Raw genomic sequence first — 19,423 nt, forward strand, 5'->3', positions numbered from 1 at the left:
TGACAGGACTATTAATTTTAATGAAGTTAGCTTACCATGTTTACAGTATGATAATTGTGATAGAAATGTGAATTTTAGGCACAGAATATTTTTTACAATTGAACAAGGCAGTAGATTATACAAGCTTGGACAGAAAGTTAATAATGACACCAATTTTTTTTTTAATGGAATTGTTTAGTACTGTTTTACCATTTGTTTACTGTAAAAAGTGTTTATACTGTTTATACTTTCAATCAACAAATTGAAGTCTTGTGAAAGGTTGACAGGATAACTGGCATTAACTGTCAAAATAATTTCAAACTATTGAAGTTAGCTTACAGAATAAACATGTCAATCAACCCATATGATTTTTGCTGTAATATTTTTGTTTTGAAAAGTCACTGTGACTGATAGAAAAGTGATGGTTTTAGCAACATTTTAACCTGTCTGAATGCAATCAATCATTTTGCGGCTACTAGGTTTTTCTGATTTCAAAAGTTGGCAGGTATGATGTCTACTTATACAATGTAGACTTAAAGTTTGTAACTACCGTAAAGCTTTGTGTAGCCTGTGCATGCAGTCAGCAGAGAGCGGGTGTTGTCTCTTAGACTGTAGGAAGCGCTGGATGTGCGGAAGCAGCACGTTACTGGGTGGGAAGAGACCAGTACACAACCATAACAGCTCCCAGCCCTTTTCCTCACTGTACCTGTTGGCAGACACACAGACATGCTAAGCTTTATATAATCTTCACTTGAAATGTTCAGTTAGATTTATGTCACAATATATCCATCCATCCATCCATCTTCTTCCGCTTATCCGAGGTCGGGTCGCGGGGGCAGCAGCCTAAGCAGGGAAGCCCAGACTTCCCTCTCCCCAGCCACTTCGTCCAGCTCTTCCTGTGGGACCCCGAGGCGTTCCCAGGCCAGCCGAGAGACATAGTCTTCCCAACGTGTCCTGGGTCTTCCCCGCGGCCTCCTACCGGTCGGACGTGCCCTAAACACCTCCCTAGGGAGGCGTTCGGGTGGCATCCTAACCAGATGCCCGAACCACCTCATCTGGCTCCTCTCGATGTGGAGGAGCAGCGACTTTACTTTGAGCTCCCCCCGGATGGCAGAGCTTCTCACCCTATCTCTAAGGGAGAGCCCCGCCACCCGGCGGAGGAAACTCATTTCGGCCGCTTGTACCCGTGATCTTGTCCTTTCGGTCATAACCCAAAGCTCATGACCATAGTTGAGGATGGGAATGTAGATCGACCGGTAAATTGAGAGCTTTGCCTTCCGGCTCAGCTCCTTCTTCACCACAACGGATCGATACAGCGTCCGCATTACTGAAGACGCTGCACCAATCCGCCTGTCGATCTCACGATCCACTCTTCCCTCACTCGTGAACAAGACTCCGAGGTACTTGAACTCCTCCACTTGGGGCAAGATCTCCTCCCCAACCCGGAGATGGCACTCCACCCTTTTCCGGGCGAGAACCATGGACTCGGACTTGGAGGTGCTGATTCTCATCCCAGTCGCTTCATCACAATATATGTCACAATATAATCATTATCTATTCATAGGTCTTTTGTGTGCTTGTACACACTTGACATGGCTGTCGGTGAGCTGTTTGATGATCTGACAGAAGATCTCGTCCTTCAGAAGTTCCGTCTTCAACGATCCCTCAAAGATCTGGTCGGTCAACTCATTGACCGATCGAGTGCGTTTGGAGGGGTAGTCACCCATGTACTTCATCACAGGTAGGACACACATTAAGGTAACATGTCGGTTTTGATTGTCAGGCGGCCCAACACCTACAACAATATAAACGTGGTAAAGGATATCGATGAATGCCATGCAGGCCTCTTGAGCGAGATCCTCGTGTTGGACCACCTTCTTCAGTAGTGGTTGTTTGAGAGGCTCTCGGGTGCAACTCCACAACTTGTCCTTACCCCGATTCTTGGTTACCATTACTCTGCTTAGTGTGTGTTTGGGGGGAGGCCTGCAGGAAGCACATGGTGTACTTAACTATTTTATTGTGTTATATTCATTGTATGGGTAAAGCTATGAATGGATGGTTCAATCAGAGATTGGCCCAGTTGTCCTTGAATCTTAATACTTATCTTAGCACAATCTTCTGGACAATTATATTTTATAACAAAGATTCTCAAACTCTTATGGTACGTGGGCTCCATCAAGTGGTATGCCAAAGAGTCACTTAATAAATATTTAAACACAGTGTTACTGTTTAAACTGTGTATATTTATACAGTGGCCAGAAATAATAAATATACTTGTTAAATAAAACCTCTGCCTTGTATTTAATGAATATAAGCTACTGTATTTTAATGTTGATCATTATGGTTCGTACTTGGAGAGTCAAGTGTTTTCTCAGGTGGTACTTGGTGAAAACAGTTTGAAAAACAATGTTTTATACTTTTTGGGAAGACCCTTTTCTGCACCACAAGTTTAAAAGCAAGGTCCGGAAAGGCGTGCTTAGAGGTTTGCTGTGGAAGTGTATACCTGAAGTGGTCGTAGGAGAACTCCTCCAGTGTGTATGGTTTGACTGAGTCTTCACCCTCAGGAAGCATGAGCTGCGACACTCGCACTGAGTGCTGCCGCTGGTCTGGTGTCATGGTTACGAGAGCCTGGGTGGTTGGAATGCATCATCAGTAACAAACAGATGTGTGTTACTTATTCCTAATTTAACTTACCGTATTTTCCGCACTATAAGGCGCACCGGATTATTAGCCGCACCTTCAATGAATTACATATTTCATAACTTTGTCCACCAATAAGCCGCCCCGGATTATAAGCCGCGCCTACGCTGCGCTAAAGGGAATGTCAAAAAAACAGTCAGATAGTTCAGTCAAACTTTAATAATATATTGAAAACCAGCGTTCTAACAACTCTGTCCCAAAATGTACGCAAATGTGCAATCACAAACATAGTAAAATTCAAAATGGTGTAGAGCAATAGCAACATAATGTTGCTCGAACGTTAATGTCACAACACACAAAATAAACATAGCGCTCACCTTCTGAAGTTATTCTTCATTCGTAAATCCTTCGAATTCTTCGTCTTAGGTGTCCGAATTGAAAAGTTGCGCAAGCGTGGGATCCAAAAATGGCCGGCTCCGTCTCGTCGAAGTCATCGGATTCAGTGTCGCTGTTGTTGTGCAGCAGTTCTGTGAATCCTGCCTTCCGGAAAGCTCGGACCACAGTTGTGACCGAAATATCTGCCCAGGCATTTACGATCCACTGGCAAATGTTGGCGTATGTCGTCCGGCGCTGTCTGCCCGTCTTAGTGAAGGTGTGTTCGCCTTCGGAGCTGTGTGAAAAAAGCCACCCGGCCTCTTCGCGTAAACTTCCCTTAACCACTCGCTCATCTTTTCTTCATCCATCCATCCCTTCGAGTTAGCTTTTATGATGACGCCGGCTGGAAAGGTCTCTTTTGGCAAGGTCTTCCTTTTGAATATCACCATGGGTGGAAGTTAGCATGGCAAGCTAGAACCACAGTGAAGGATGACTTCTCATTCCCTGTGGTGCGAATATTCACCGTACGTGCTCCCGTTCCACAGTGCGGTTCACAGGAATATCAGTTGCTGTGAAATACGGTAGTAATCCGTGTGCGGATGGAGAGATTGCGTCTTTTTATGAACCGGATCCTTGTCGCTTAGTAGGAGCCATTTTGTGGTCTTTACAGATGTAAACAGGAAATGAAACGTACGGTGATATCCGCGCGTTTTTTCTTCTTCTTCCGGGGGCGGGTGGTTGCTTACAGTAGAAGAAGAAGCGCTTCCTGTTCTATGGGGGCGGGTGCTTTCCTTGGCGGTTGCTTGCGTAGAAGAAGAAGCGCTTCCTGTTCTACCGGGAAAAAAGATGGCGGCTGTTTACCGAAGTTGCGAGATCGAAACTTTATGAAAATGAATCGTAATAAAGCGCACCGGGTTATAAGGCGCACTGTCAGCTTTTGAGAAAAATTGTGGTTTTTAGGTGCGCCTTATAGTGCGGAAAATACGGTAATCAAAGCAGCTTTGTCATACCACAATCTCCTGCTGAGGTCGTGTCACAGTGGGCAGTACGTAGACGGAGTCAGCTGGAAAGTCTCCTCTCTGATTGGTTCTCTCGTTTACGCCGTGTGCCCAACCTGAGTTGAGAACTTGCTCGCCGGTGTCCTGGTCTAGCAGGATTAGGTCTCCCTTCTGGAAGCTCAGGAACGTAGACGGCTCACCATCTGGAAAAGGTTTGAGGACATGATTGACACTTGTGACTTCTTTGTCACATATTCCAAAGTTCAACGAGGACATACTCTCATTGGGACTGTCCTGTAGTGCTACCACAAACTTTGACCTATTCCTCAGGCCTTCCAGGAAGGTCACCACCAGGTCACGGATGTCCTCAGCGTTGTTTGAGGTGAAGGTATACTCTTCTCCTTTGATGGTCGCCAGCGTGAAGCTCTGACTCTGCAACTTTCCTCCCCTGAAAGTGGAATAAGGACAACTATGTTCAGGGAGAAATTAAAATATATGCGCTGTTATTACAAAATTGGACATGCACTAATGGAGATAGTTTCTCAGAGCTGTTGAACCTTGGTGTCCCAAAGCCAGCGTCCTACTCATGGGCAACTGCCACATCAATGAACGTTAAAACAAATCAACATTATTGTGACCACAAGAGTGACTACATTCTTTACTTGCTGCTAGACACCGCGGTGATCTCCGGGAAGGCAAGTTCCAAAAGGACCTGTTCTTGCTCGTCGACAAAATAAACACCAGTCCAGTTGACGGCAACAATGAGGTCGTTTTTAGGCAGACTTGGACCTAAAGTAAAGAACATCCTCATGTAATGATTTCACTTTCACTTTGTGGATTTAGAGAGCAAGCTCAGAACTAAAATTGTGCCGTTTATTACAGTCAGACGTCTTACCGGAGAATTTGAAGGCTTCATAGAAACGAGAGAAGAGCAGAGGCCACTTGTGGCGAGCAAAATCCACCACTTCTTCTTTGACTTTTTGGGGGTCAAACCTCTTCTGCGTGTAAATGCCCTGAACAACAGCAACATGGACAAATGATCATCATTTACGTATTTGAATTAAACAACTACTCCTGAAAGATGTTATTCATCTTTAGCTAGTAATGACCAGATCCACTAATGGCAGCAAACAACCTTTTTGTGGGCCGCCATGATGAAGTGAGCCCACTTCTCCACTGTCTTGGAACTGCTAATCTCTCTATCCGGGATGTAGGATGGGATGAGGCTCAGAAGCCGCTCCAGTAGGACCTCTGAGCCGTAGTCCACGTAGTACTGCTGAGATGCCAGTTCTGCCAGGTCCTCCTGGGTCAAAAAGAAAAGGAAGTCTTGAGTTTTGGACCCAAACATAGAAGAAGAGAATGTCTGCAGTACAGAAGAAGAGAAGCGGTCACCCTGTCACAACGGTACTCTCCAAACTTCACGCCTCTAACAGTTTGCTGGTAGATGAGGTTGGTGGCGACTGTATCGTCAGCAGCACAGTGCCACGGTGTGAAGATCTCCTTTCTGAAGAACAACCTCCATGGGGCATTCCTTTCCTGGGCTCCCTGCTCCTTGGCATACTGTTCACACTGAGACACAGCGTCCATGACGTGGTCGTTCCCGCTGCCCAAAGATGAGACCTAAATGCAGGTGAGGACAGTCAGACCATTACCAATTTTTTATAGCTGTTTGGCTGGGAGAAAATACTCTTTCTTATGACAGTGTTTATTTGATCTCAGACAACCTTGTCAAAAAGAGCAATGTAGAGAGAGAAGCCGAATCTATCCTGCAGGCTGATCTTGTCAGCCAAAGTGTTGCAGAGCTCCTTGGCCGTTGTGGCTGAGTCCGTCAGCAACGTTTTAGTGGTTCCGTCCATGAACGTCACCGGCAGCATAATGGGTTTCTTAGACTTGGTTGCCTGCATATGGATTTCACAACAATTAAGTAATGACATCCAGATGAATTGAGCTTTACCTGATTATGCATGTGTGTACCTGCAGCTCCAGCCAGGATGGAGGTTGTGTTCTCGTCCCGTTCACAAATGTTCTTCTCAATCTTTCTTCACAATATGGAGCATAACCCGGTGGCCCGCTACTGATGAAGTTCCTCAAGTACTACATGTTAACACCTATACTCATAAGTATACTCACTATACCATTACATATCTGGACTAAACCTTGGAAAAAGTGTCCTAACCTTGAGGAACTTGTCTGACGGGGAAAAGCAGCCGACACACAAACTGATGAGGATCCAACCTCGAGCATGAGAGCTCTTAGATGGGTTCTGACTCAGCTGTTTGCAGATCTGACAATAGATCTCATCCCTAACACAAAGATGACACAAATAAACCATTTCCACCCTCGCGACATTCTTATACCAGGACTTGAGCCAAGACAACCTGGGTGAAAACCACCACTAGACAATTTGGTAAATGTTTTTACCTCAGCGCTGGCCTCAGAATGCCATTACCGATGATGAAGTGGAGTTTCTCCAGGTTGGATGTTGGCCGGTCCTCCAGCATGCTGTTACCATGGACACCATACTCGCCATCGTTGAGGCGCTTTGTGACCTGAAAATTGTCCTTTACTTTGTAAATAAAGCGAGTCGCATGATAACACAACAGAAACATCTTCTCTTACCTCCTCGGTGATCTTAGATTTTTTCTTCAGTGTAAGAGAGACCAGTTTATGTCGGATACTATTCTTGCGAGGGCTGTCGGACTGAGGCATCTGAATATGGGAAAAGACAGGCCATAAATGGCTCTGAATTGTCAAATGTTTTAATAATGTAGTTTTGCTTTGTAGTTGTGATAGAAGCTCCTCACAGCTTCCCTTAACCTTCTCCAACTCACCTCTCCTTCCCCCTGGAGTGCCTGCAGTTCTCTCTTGTACGTCTTCTTTCCCAGGGTCTCGTAGATTTTGGTCATAACAGGAATCTTTTCGCTGCCGTCACTGATGGCTGTGTGGTATTTTGGCTCTGGCAAATCTCCCATGAACCTCAGGACTGTGATCCACACGGCCAGAGCCGCCTAGATTGTATCAAGGAATACACGTTACTGCTTTAGTAAGAATAAATGTGATGTTCTTGACATACCAGTTGGTCTCCTGCTTTAGTAAGAATAAATGTGATGTTCTTGACATACCAGTTGGTCTCCTTCATCATCATGAAAGAGCAGTGGCTGTTTCAGGGGTCGCCGGACGTATGTGTGTGTGGTGGTTCCCTGAAAGTAGGTGGCAGCAAACTTGGGAAACTTGTACTCAGACAGATCCTCTTCATCGTCATCTTCTGGCAAAGGGAGAGCCTCGTCCAAGTCCTCCTCCTCCAGCTCCCGGTGGGTTCGTTCCAGGTCCTGCACAGGAGGAAGAATTAAATTATAAATAAATGATAAATGGGTTATACTTGTATAGCGCTTTTCTACCTTCAAGGTACTCAAAGCGCTTTGACAGTATTTCCACATTCACCCATTCACACACATTCACACACTGATGGCGGGAGCTGCCATGCAAGGCGCTAACCAGCAGCCATCAGGAGCAAGGGGTGAAGTGTCTTGCCCAAGGACACAACGGACGTGACTAGGATGGTAGAAGGTGGGGATTGAACCCCAGTAACCAGCAACCCTCCGATTGCTGGCACGGCCACTCTACCAACTTCGCCACGCCGTCCCCAGGTCCATTAACAGGTCCATACTTTTTGACTATAGTTATCAAAACAAACATCTATCATCTGACCTCAAAGCCAGCAGGAGCTTGTCCTTCCTGACCAGGAAAAGAACTCGTAGTCCCCAGGAAGCCAAACATTTTGTCCACCATGTCTGAGTCATTGACAGGCTCCGTACGGGCACGTTCCATCTGTTCCACCAGCTCTTTCTTTCTCCTCGCCTCCTCCTTATCCTTCTTCTCCCGTTCTGCGTCCTCTTTGGCCAACTGGGTCAGACGCTCCTGAAGTGGACAATTAATTAGAGTGCAGTGAAAGACATCGCAGGAAGACCAATGACTTTCTCCCGTTAAGTCCATTAACAATATGTCTCAGTGACAATTAGCCTACCTGGTGTTTGCGTTCAGCTTCAGCCTTGGCTTTCTTTGCAGACATCTGGTTCCTCAGTTTGGTCTCTTCAGCCAGGCGCATCTTCTCAGCCTCCAGCCTCCTTCGATACTGACAGAAGCAAGAAAAAAAAGACAATGGGGTTTTTGGTGTTTTACCAAAAATAAAGTCAATTTCGGATCAATTGATCCTAGCTTAACATGTTGACAGTAGTATCTGTATCAATATGCTACAGGTGTGCCCAGGTGTCTACCTCGCCCCTCAGTCTGCGGTATAACCTCCGTGCAATCATTCCTTTGGTGTAAGCTTGGATAGTGATGATGGCCCACAGACGGTGTCTAAAAGCACGGCGCACTAAGAAGCCTCGGCAATGACCCTGAAAGCCTGTTATGCGCTGTCGGGCCACGTGATACGACGCACACAACTTCCTGGAGCGGACCATAGCCTGGAGGCGAGAGAAACCTGCCCGCATCTGAGGAGGAATAAAATATTATGAGTTCACACATTATTGTTGATGATGATCGATTATTGATGATGATCCTCACAGCTCCATAATTCTTTCTGCAGAGGTATCCTCGCCAAGTTTTCTGGATCAACACAGTCGACTTCCTCATCCTCAGGAAGTTGGATCTGATGGATAGAAATTATACAAATTTCTTTAAGTTTTAGCTTTCCTAAAGAATGCGGAAACATGTCCAAACTAATGTTGATATACCTGTCCTTAAAACCTCGAACAACCTTCTGGATGAGGATGACCTTATCAGTGATGGCCTTGTCTCTCTCAATCTCCAGCAACATGTCATGATGATCCTACAGAACCAGAAAGTTTATCTCCATCTGCTGTCTCTCTACTAAATTGCAATACTCCACAAGTGTCTGTGGTCATTGCTGAAAGTTTGTGAGGTCCAACATGAATGATGATGGGTAAAAGTCATCCCAAGTGTCAGAAGCAGTGCTTCCACTCTTTGCTCTCTGGCCCTCCCATACATGCTCACACTGCTTCTATGAATGTAGCAATCAGGCCTCATCACTGACTGCTTCTATGTATAGCTAATTGTGGATCCAGGGCGAACTCACACCACTTTTACCAGATCTCTTCTCCTCAACATGGACAGTTACAGCTGTGAACATTTCTTGGATTATCTGTTTGTGAACTCTGGCCCACTTGACCCATCATCTTTCTGCCTGTTAGAGTGAACCTGTTTCTGTTGCTTTCCTGACTGATCTTTCATCAATAGTATCTTCCTGGCCATCACCAGTAAGCACTGCTTGCTCTTGACTTCCCTCTGACTAACCACCGATATGTCTTCGTAGAGGAGATTCCTGCCCCCTAATTACTCTCCCCTGCTACTCAACGTGTTACTCTGTACCCCTTTACTAGTTCAGCCTTTCCAACATGTGAGTACTTCTCCACCTCATCCTTTGATCTCTATATACCGCTGCTCTCTCCTGCCAGTCTCTATTTCAGCGCTTCAGCTGAAAACACGTGACTGCTAATAAAATACTGCCACTGATCCTACTGACCTCTGGTGGTTGTTTGTATTTGGCTTCAACATCCTAACCACAAATGACATGAGTCTTTATGGACCTTGCTTTGTGTTTTTGATACAGAAAAGGGTTTTTCCGAACGTTCTCCCACAAAGTTGGAAGCACACAATTTGTCCATTTCGATATTAATTCAGCATTCCATTTTGAGTCTGTCTTCTCTAGTAAATCTTTCTGTCCTCTGGATGGTTCATCAGCTTCCTGTCAGGAAAGAGTGGTTGATGCTCTTTCCTTTGCCCCCTGCACTTTATCCTTCCTGTTAAGCTTCCTGACCAGCTAAGGCACTCTTCAGTCAGCAACTAATACACGAGTCAAACGAGATCCACCTCAAAACACAAAGTTGCCTTTACAGATCATGTCTGTATGACACTGACAATTCCAGTAAAGCAAAGCACACATCTAAACATTTATAAGGAACGTATTAGTCTAGGAATATAAACCTCCAACATACACACACAGAGGGAAACAAAAACATACTCTTTCCTGTCAGTGATCATGTGCACTAGAAACAATCATAGCAGAGCTTCACTCACACCGGCATCAACTGGTTTTATCAGATTTTGTTTGCACAAGATCACCAACAACATTCAGTCATAACATGCATTTAGTGTGCATACATACATGCACTATATGGATGTAACAGCTCTTAATCAATGATAAACTTGTGTAAATATTTAAATAATTTTAACATTTGTGCATCTCTGTTATGGTCCAACATCAAAGACGTCTGGTTTCACAAATAGACACACATAGTAGTTTAAGTAGTACACAAAAACCTAAATTGGGCTCGGTTGGTAGAGTGGCCGTGCCAGCAACATACCTGCCAACTACTCCGGTTTTCCCGTAATTAGTACGGTTTTCATCAACCTATTCCGGGTTACGGTTGCAGTGATAAAAAATACGGTTTTTCATTAATTAAAAAAAAATTTTTTTTTAAACAATGACAATCGACACTGCTTCCCGTAAATTCCTGTCGAGCCATTCCGAATGCCATGCGCGAGGCTATTTATAGCACCGCTGCCAAGCACGAGGCACCTGTTGCCCATTGTTTCCAAACGAGCGAACGATCATGGAATCAGCCGGAGAAAAATCGCAAACGAGTCTTAAACCGAAAAGAAAACTGCAGTCATTCCGTGAAGAATATTCAAAAGCCTATCCGGGAATAATTATCCGTTCCAAAAAGGGTGAAAACTACGCGAATTGCACCTTGTGCAGACAAGATTTTTCGATCGGACACGGAGGAATTAGCGATGTAAAAGACCACGTTGGGACAAAAAAACACAAGTCTAATGCCGTTGCTAGCGATACAAGTGGAAAACTTTGGATTTTAGCCGCAAAAAGGTAATGACACCAATGTTATCTATTGGAATTGTTTAGTACTGTTATACTGTTAAAAGTGTTTATACTATTTATGCTTTCAAGTCCAAGTTGAAGAAATCTTGTTAAATGTTGACAGCATAACTACCAAAATACAGAAGTATGTCCTTAATATTTTTGCAGTGCTATTTCTGTTGAAAAGTTAAAATGATTACATTAGAGATGTGATGTGCCACTTTTCAAGTGTCTGATGGCTTAAATTCATTTTCATTAATTTTTCATATTTTTAATTCTTTTGAAAGGCTTACAAAAAAACTACATTTGAATTGTAATTCCATGCTATTGACAGGACTATTATTTTTAATTAAGTCAGCTTACCATGTTTACAGTATGATAATTGTGATAGAAATGTGAATTTTAGGCACAGAATATTTTTTACAATTGAACAAGGCAGTAGATTATACAAGCTTGGACAGAAAGTTAATAATGACACCAATTTTTTTTTTATGGAATTGTTTAGTACTGTTTTACCATTTGTTTACTGTAAAAAGTATTTATACTTTCAATTAACAAATTGAAGTCTTGTGAAAGGTTGACAGGATAACTGGCATTAACTGTCAAAATAATTTCAAACTATTGAAGTTAGCTTACAGAATAAACATGTCAATCAACCCATATGATTTTTGCTGTAATATTTTTGTTTTGAAAAGTCACTGTGACTGATAGAAAAGTGATGGTTTTAGCAACATTTTAACCTGTCTGAATGCTAATAATCATTTTGCGTCGGGGGGGGGGCGAAGCTGAACCCCCCACCAGGACTTTGTCCTGGACCTACCGGGGCCTGCGGCCCCTGGACCCTGGCTACTAGGTTTTTCTGATTTCAAAAGTTGGCAGGTATGCAGCAACTTGAGGGTTCCAGGTTCGATCCCCGCTTCTGTCATCCTAGTCACAGCTGTTGTGTCCTTGGGAAAGACACTTCACCCACCTGCTCCCAGTGCCACCCACACTGGTTTAAATGTAACTTAGATAATGGTTTTCACTATGTAAAGTGCTTTTGAGTCACTAGAGAAAAGCGCAATATAAATATAATTAACTTCACTTCACTACTAAATGTCATGTTTGTGTGATCATGTTTTTGTTTTGGTCATGTTCGTTTTGGTTTTTGGACTTTTTGTGCACTTTTGTTTTGTCACCATAGCAACCATTAGTTTTCACCTGTCACGTCACGCACCTGTTTCACATTTTGAGTCACACAGCTGTTTTCGTTAATCATCTCTATAGTATTTAAGTTCATTGTTTTCAGTTTGTCGTTCTGACGACATCCTCACATCTATGCTCTGTACATTTCTGACACTTGTTTTCATGTCCATCCTTCATGCTGCTACTTTTGTCCAAGCCAAGTAAGTTTTTGTTTATTAATGCTATAGTCTTTTGGTTTCATAGTTTGTTCTCCGCCACTGTGCGCGCTTTTCGTTTGTACTTTTTTTGCTATAGTCTTTTGGTTTCATAGTTTGTTCTCCGCCACTGTGCGCGCTTTTCGTTTGTACTTTTTTAAAATATATTAAATAAATCATGTACCTTCATTCCCGTCTCGCCCGAGCCAACTTTCCGTTGCATCCCGGAAAGGCAAACACCCAGTACCAAGTCTTGACACTAAATGTTTTAAACAGTTACCTTGAGGAAGATTTTGGTCTTTCCCATCTGCCAGTCGTCATCTCGGCCAAGCACAGCCTCAGCAATCCTCTGACAGGTTCCTCTCAAATCCTCCTAGAGGACATACACACCCAAACAGGGATCGACTGTTAGTCTCTGTGCCAGAAATCTCCAGTATATGCCCTAACTATTTTCTTCCTCGTGGCTGTGAGCGGAATAGGGATGTTATTCGGACACCTTATTAGAGCTATGCTTTTTTCAGTTGCTTTTGTTATTATTTACCTTCTTGTGGTCTAATATTTTGGAACCCAGTGTTGGGTTAGTTACTGAAAACCAGTAACTAGTTACAGTTACTAGTTACTTTATTTCAAAAGTAACTCAGTTACTTACACCAAAAAGTAATGCGTTACTGTGAAAAGTAACTATTTAGTTACTTCTTCTACTTTTTTTTTTTTTTAAAGCTCCCATTAATGCCCTTTTAGCCTTCATTTCAGTACTGTTATTGCACTGGAGAATAATACAATGTGTTGATCAACTTGACATGCATTTGCATCACTGAACTCTGCTAAGCAATGTGCTCTACATACAACACACAAAGACAAAGATATGTTTCAAAGGGCCAATTTATTTCAGGCCAGAACAAATTGACAAAACTATTTTAAATAACTGCAACATAACATACATAAGTAACAAACGGCATAATAACACTAACACTAACCACGTTAAACCCAGATTCCGAACTAACAAAGGTCTTAACTCATTCTCTTTCTATGCCACTTCAATATGGAATGCACTCCCAACAGGTGTAAAAGAAAGGGCATCTCTATCCTCCTTCAAAACCGCACTAAAAGAACACCTCCAGGCAACTACAACCCTAAACTAACACCCTCCCTTCCACATAATACCTCTTCGGATTGTAAATAATCAAATGTAGACACTTTTTGTTATACTTTCTGATCTCTCTCTCTGTGTCCACTACTTGCTATACATATCCTACCAAGTCAGTCCTACACTGTTTCAATGTCCATTTCTCTGATGATGCAATTGTTGATGACTGAAGTGTTGATACCAACCAAACCTAACCCACGTCTCTGCTTCGCTGCAATCAAACACACTCAGATCCTCAGTTTCTAGCCGATACTACATAAAAAGTAACGTAAAATAACGCAGTAACGCATCATGTAGTAACGGTAACTGAGTTACTGAATGTAAAAAATAACGCGTTAGATTACTAGTTACGGCCGAAACTAACGGCGTTACAAAGTAACGCGTTAGTCCCAACACTGTTGGAACCACACCTGTTTGTACGCTGGCTTGACTCCTGGCATAAGCACACGGTAGCGGTCCACAAATTCCACAAAGGTGTAGCGAATGGGATACCCTGCACGGCGGATGCGGATAGTCTCCATCATTCCCGAGTACCTCAGCTGGCGCACACAGAGGTCCCGGTCAAACAGCTGCAATACAAAAAACTGTTTACTCCTCAAGACTCAGCATCTTTAAATGAAGTTCAGCAATTGTTAGTGCAGACATCTAGAATTGTAACAAAATACTATTTATGCCTATTTATTAAATGCTATTCATGCCAAAAAAAAGTAAAACATTTTCTTTTAAAGGATGCACCGCACATACACACTCACCATGGGCTTCTTGTATTCATTGGGTTTGATGCAGCGAACAAAAAACGGCTGACAGACACTCAGAGTTCTCATCAACAACTCCAGAGATCTTTTGAACTGACTGCTAAGAGTGGGAGATCGCTTCCTGGTCTCCGCCCCCTAAATGTGCACACACACACACACACACACACACACGTGTCAGACAGCAAAAAAATTGGTTGTTTTGTCCTTCCTGAGCTCAACCTTCTTCCTCTTTAATTTTAAACTGGCAGTAGCATTGAGAATAATTGTGATCATCAAATCGGGAGATTTTACAGGTCTCGTACTTAATTTATGTTTTACCTTAGAGAGAGTGCTGGAAGGAAGACAAGAAGCAGGAGCAAAACCACACAGAAACTGCAAAGAAGCAGGGTGAACATGCAAAGATCACACACACGCAAAGAGAAGTGACTTGGATACGTTTGTAGAAACATGCAGGACAGGATAAAGTTTCACCAGACGACATTCCACTTCCTTTATTTGTTTCTAGATGACAACATACCTGCCAACTACTCCGGTTTTCCCGTAATTAGTACGGTTTTCATCAACCTATTCCGGGTTACGGTTGCAGTGATAAAAAATACGGTTTTTCATTAATTAAAAAAAATATATTTTTTTTAAGTTTTATTCACGAAATCGCGTAACAACAATGACAATCGACACTGCTTCCCGTAACTTCCTATCGAGCCATTCCGAATGCCATGCGCGAGGCTATTTATAGCACCGCTGCCAAGCACGAGGCACCAGTTGCCATTGTTTCCAAACGAGCGAACGATCATGGAATCAGCCGGAGAAAAAATCGCAAACGAGTCTTAAACCGAAAAGAAAACCGCGGTCATTCCGTGAAGAATATTCAAAAGCCTATCCGGGAATAATTATCCGTTCCAAAAAGGGTGAAAACTACGCGAATTGCACCTTGTGCAGACAAGATTTTTCGATCGGACACGGAGGAATTGGCGATGTAAAAGACCACGTTGGGACAAAAAAAACACAAGTCTAATGCCGTTGCTAGCGATACAAGTGGAAAGCTTTCAACGTTTTTCGGATTTTAGCCACAAAAAGGTAATGACACCAATGTTATCTATTGGAATTGTTTAGTACTGTTAAAAGTGTTTATACTATTTATGCTTTCAAGTCCAAGTTGAAGAAATCTTGTTAAATGTTGACAGCATAACTACCAAAATACAGAAGTATGTCCTTAATATTTTTGCAGTGCTATTTCTGTTGAAAAGTTAAAATGATTACATTAGAGATGTGATGTGCCACTTTTCAAGTGTCTGATGGCTTAAATTAATTTTCATGAATTTTTCATATTTTGAATTCTTTTGAAAGGCTTACAAAAAAACTACATTTGAATTGTAATTCCATGCTATTGACAGGACTATTAATTTTAATGAAGTTAGCTTACCATGTTTACAGTATGATAATTGTGATAGAAATGTGAATTTTAGGCACAGAATATTTTATTCACGAAATCGCGTAACAATCGACACTGCTTCCCGTAACTTCCTATCGAGCCATTCCGAATGCCATGCGCGAGGCTAATTATAGCACCGCTGCCAAGCACGAGGCACCAGTTGCCATTGTTTCCAAACGAGCGAACGATCATGGAATCAGCCGGAGAAAAATCGCAAACGAGTCTTAAACCGAAAAGAAAACCGCAGTCATTCCGTGAAGAATATTCAAAAGCCTATCCGGGAATAATTATCCGTTCCAAAAAGGGTGAAAACTACGCGAATTGCACCTTGTGCAGACAAGATTTTTCGATCGGACACGGAGGAATTAGCGATGTAAAAGACCACGTTGGGACAAAAAAACACAAGTCTAATGCCGTTGCTAGCGATACAAGTGGAAAACTTTCAACGTTTTTCGTCGCCCAAACAGATTCTTTGGATGTGATAAATGCCAAAGTTTTATTTACGGAGGCAATAATTGAGCATGGACTTCCAATCGCACTGGCTGATCACATGGGACAGTTATTTCGGAAAATGTTTCCCGACTCGAAAATCGCCAAAAAATATGGATGTGGTCGAACCAAAACATCAAACATTATTCAGTGTCTTGGAACAGAATCCTCAAAAAGTATCGCCGATGTCATGAAGACGGAACCATTTAGCATGTCGACTGACGGCAGCACCGATTATGACGATGTAAAACTGTACCCCATTTGTGTTCGATATTTCGATGACGATATGATAATTGTGATAGAAATGTGAATTTTAGGCACAGAATATTTTTTACAATTGAACAAGGCAGTAGATTATACGAGCTTGGACAGAAAGTTAATAATGACACCAATTTTTTTTTTTTATGGAATTGTTTAGTACTGTTTTACCATTTGTTTACTGTAAAAAGTGTTTATACTGTTTATACTTTCAATGAACAAATTGAAGTCTTGTGAAAGGTTGACAGGATAACTGGCATTAACTGTCAAAATAATTTCAAACTATTGAAGTTAGCTTACAGAATAAACATGTCAATCAACCCATATGATTTTTGCTGTAATATTTTTGTTTTGAAAAGTCACTGTGACTGATAGAAAAGTGATGGTTTTAGCAACATTTTAACCTGTCTGAATGCTAATAATCATTTTGCGTCGGGGGGCGAACCTGAACCCCCCACCAGGACTTTGTCCTGGACCTACCGGGGCCTGCGGCCCCTGGACCCTGGCTACTAGGTTTTTCTGATTTCAAAAGTTGGCAGGTATGTGACAATAATATTTTAGAATTTTTTGATGGTCTTTATCATGCTTGAATTAACATTGTGTGTGTTACCATGGCAACATCTGCTTGGAAGATCTGTTTAATGAACTTGTTCTTGGAAGAGTGAACCAGTTGGATGATGTCACCATATAAAGTGTCCCTGTTCTTCTCCAGGAAGCCTGTAAGACACACACGGACACATCACAAGTACAAGTGTGAAGGCTTAGTGACGACCCTGGGGTGACCTCTGACCTCTGGTTTCGTAGTAAACAACTCCAGCAAAGTGTTGGATGCCAAATTGGGTTTCGTAGTTGTTCTTTGGTGGGATGTAGTTGGTGTTGACTTTGTGTTGAAAGTTGAGTTTGTTCAGCATTGTGCTGTCAGTGCCCTGCAACAAACAATTAAAACGTCACTTCTCAGAGGCTTTGAAGAAACTTAACACGGTCACCATCAACATAGTTAATTCGAGTTTTTGTGTGTCCACCTTAGGGAACCTGCTCTCCTCGTCGATGAGTGAGATGATGTTCATGGGCTTGATGGCGATCATGTCCAGGGCGTCCTGGTTGTCGGTGAACTCGATGTGCTGCCAGTTGATGTTCTCCAGGTTGTACTCTTCTTGTTCCAGCTTGAAGACGTGACGCACAAAGAACTGCTGCAGGTTCTCGTTGGCGAAGTTGATGCAAAGTTGCTCGAAGCTGGTGAGGTCCGTCACAAGTTTTTAGATAATGCCGACATGACTTAAACTGTGCATGTGTTTGTGTTCAAGGCCGGCTCCTGGCATAAACACTCTATGTCATGGGTGTCAAACACGTTTTCACTTAGGGCCACATCACAGTTATGGCTGCATTTAGAGGGCCGCTTGTAACCATGAATCATTTATGAATATAAATGTATAAGGATTCACCTCCTGGTATTAGTATACAATTGCATACCTGCCAACTACTCCGGTTTTCCCGTAATTAGTACGGTTTTCATCAACCTATTCCGGGTTACGGTTGCAGTGATAAAAATACGGTTTTTTATTAATTAAAAATGTTTTTTTTTTAAAGTTTTATTCACGAAATCGCGTAACAACAATGACAATCGACACTGCTTCCCGTAACTTCCTATCGAGCCATTCCGAATGCCATGCGCGAGGCTATTTATAGCACCGCTGCCAAGCACGAGGCACCTGTTGCCATTGTTTCCAAACGAGCGAACGATCATGGAATCAGCCGGAGAAAAATCGCAAACGAGTCTTAAACCGAAAAGAAAACTGCAGTCATTCCGTGAAGAATATTCAAAAGCCTATCCGGGAATAATTATCCGTTCCAAAAAGGGTGAAAACTACGCGAATTGCACCTTGTGCAGACAAGATTTTTCGATCGGACACGGAGGAATTAGCGATGTAAAAGACCACGTTGGGACAAAAAAACACAAGTCTAATGCCGTTGCTAGCGATACAAGTGGAAAACTTTCAACGTTTTTCGGATTTTAGCCACAAAAAGGTAATGACACCAATGTTATCTATTGGAATTGTTTAGTACAGTTATACTGTTAAAAGTGTTTATACTATTTATGCTTTCAAGTCCAAGTTGAAGAAATCTTGTTAAATGTTGACAGCATAACTACCAAAATACAGAAGTATGTCCTTAATATTTTTGCAGTGCTATTTCTGTTGAAAAGTTCAAATGATTACATTAGAGATGTGATGTGCCACTTTTCAAGTGTCTGATGGCTTAAATTAATTTTCATTAATTTTTCATATTTTGAATTCTTTTGAAAGGCTTACAAAAAAAACTACATTTGAATTGTAATTCCATGCTATTGACAGGACTATTAATTTTAATGAAGTTAGCTTACCATGTTTACAGTATGATAATTGTGATAGAAATGTGAATTTTAGGCACAGAATATTTTTTACAATTGAACAAGGCAGTAGATTATACAAGCTTGGACAGAAAGTTAATAATGACACCAATTTTTTTTTTAATGGAATTGTTTAGTACTGTTTTACCATTTGTTTACTGTAAAAAGTGTTTATACTGTTTATACTTTCAATTAACAAATTGAAGTCTTGTGAAAGGTTGACAGGATAACTGGCATTAACTGTCAAAATAATTTCAAACTATTGAAGTTAGCTTACAGAATAAACATGTCAATCAACCCATATGATTTTTGCTGTAATATTTTTGTTTTGAAAAGTCACTGTGACTGATAGAAAAGTGATGGTTTTAGCAACATTTTAACCTGTCTGAATGCTAATAATCATTTTGCGTCGGGGGGCGAACCTGAACCCCCCACCAGGACTTTGTCCTGGACCTACCGGGGCCTGCGGCCCCTGGACCCTGGCTACTAGGTTTTTCTGATTTCAAAAGTTGGCAGGTATGCAATTGCCTATGCATTTAATTTAATTATTTTTTTTAAACAACCCTTTAGATTTTGCAGTAAAAAAAACTGGCAGCTTAGTCGCCACAATTTTACCACAACATTTATGGTGGTATTTACAGCATATTACTGTAAATGGAAAATCGTATTATAGTTTTTTTTACTGTA

At 42.1% G+C, this 19,423-nt stretch overlaps 1 protein-coding gene across 4 annotated transcripts in view; it reads right to left on the reverse strand.

Moving 5' to 3' along the window:
* myo7aa (myosin VIIAa) overlaps positions 1-19,423 on the reverse strand; it is a 56,255-nt gene that overhangs the window by 8,830 nt on the left and 28,002 nt on the right. For 2 of the 4 annotated variants that reach the window (XM_061972256.1, XM_061972254.1), the window contains 29 exons: positions 17,373-17,583; positions 17,141-17,276; positions 16,961-17,067; positions 14,490-14,543; positions 14,169-14,306; positions 13,827-13,985; positions 12,550-12,642; positions 8,729-8,823; positions 8,559-8,643; positions 8,267-8,485; positions 8,017-8,124; positions 7,701-7,910; positions 7,115-7,321; positions 6,824-7,000; positions 6,612-6,701; positions 6,414-6,541; positions 6,169-6,295; positions 5,967-6,086; positions 5,717-5,890; positions 5,385-5,612; positions 5,128-5,295; positions 4,888-5,005; positions 4,655-4,781; positions 4,271-4,440; positions 4,005-4,195; positions 2,483-2,607; positions 1,805-1,962; positions 1,567-1,720; positions 530-685 (listed from right to left, as the gene is read on the reverse strand). In XM_061972256.1, coding sequence (XP_061828240.1) covers positions 530-685; positions 1,567-1,720; positions 1,805-1,962; positions 2,483-2,607; positions 4,005-4,195; positions 4,271-4,440; positions 4,655-4,781; positions 4,888-5,005; positions 5,128-5,295; positions 5,385-5,612; positions 5,717-5,890; positions 5,967-6,086; positions 6,169-6,295; positions 6,414-6,541; positions 6,612-6,701; positions 6,824-7,000; positions 7,115-7,321; positions 7,701-7,910; positions 8,017-8,124; positions 8,267-8,485; positions 8,559-8,643; positions 8,729-8,823; positions 12,550-12,642; positions 13,827-13,985; positions 14,169-14,306; positions 14,490-14,543; positions 16,961-17,067; positions 17,141-17,276; positions 17,373-17,583 — 4,233 coding nt within the window. The remainder of the gene's footprint in view (positions 1-529; positions 686-1,566; positions 1,721-1,804; positions 1,963-2,482; positions 2,608-4,004; positions 4,196-4,270; positions 4,441-4,654; positions 4,782-4,887; positions 5,006-5,127; positions 5,296-5,384; positions 5,613-5,716; positions 5,891-5,966; positions 6,087-6,168; positions 6,296-6,413; positions 6,542-6,611; positions 6,702-6,823; positions 7,001-7,114; positions 7,322-7,700; positions 7,911-8,016; positions 8,125-8,266; positions 8,486-8,558; positions 8,644-8,728; positions 8,824-12,549; positions 12,643-13,826; positions 13,986-14,168; positions 14,307-14,489; positions 14,544-16,960; positions 17,068-17,140; positions 17,277-17,372; positions 17,584-19,423) is intronic. The other 2 variants (XM_061972257.1, XM_061972255.1) reach the window with 1 other exon arrangement.

The sequence above is a fragment of the Nerophis lumbriciformis genome, linkage group LG17 (genome assembly GCF_033978685.3).
Source record: "Nerophis lumbriciformis linkage group LG17, RoL_Nlum_v2.1, whole genome shotgun sequence".
In the NCBI taxonomy this organism is placed as follows: Eukaryota; Metazoa; Chordata; class Actinopteri; order Syngnathiformes; family Syngnathidae; genus Nerophis; species Nerophis lumbriciformis.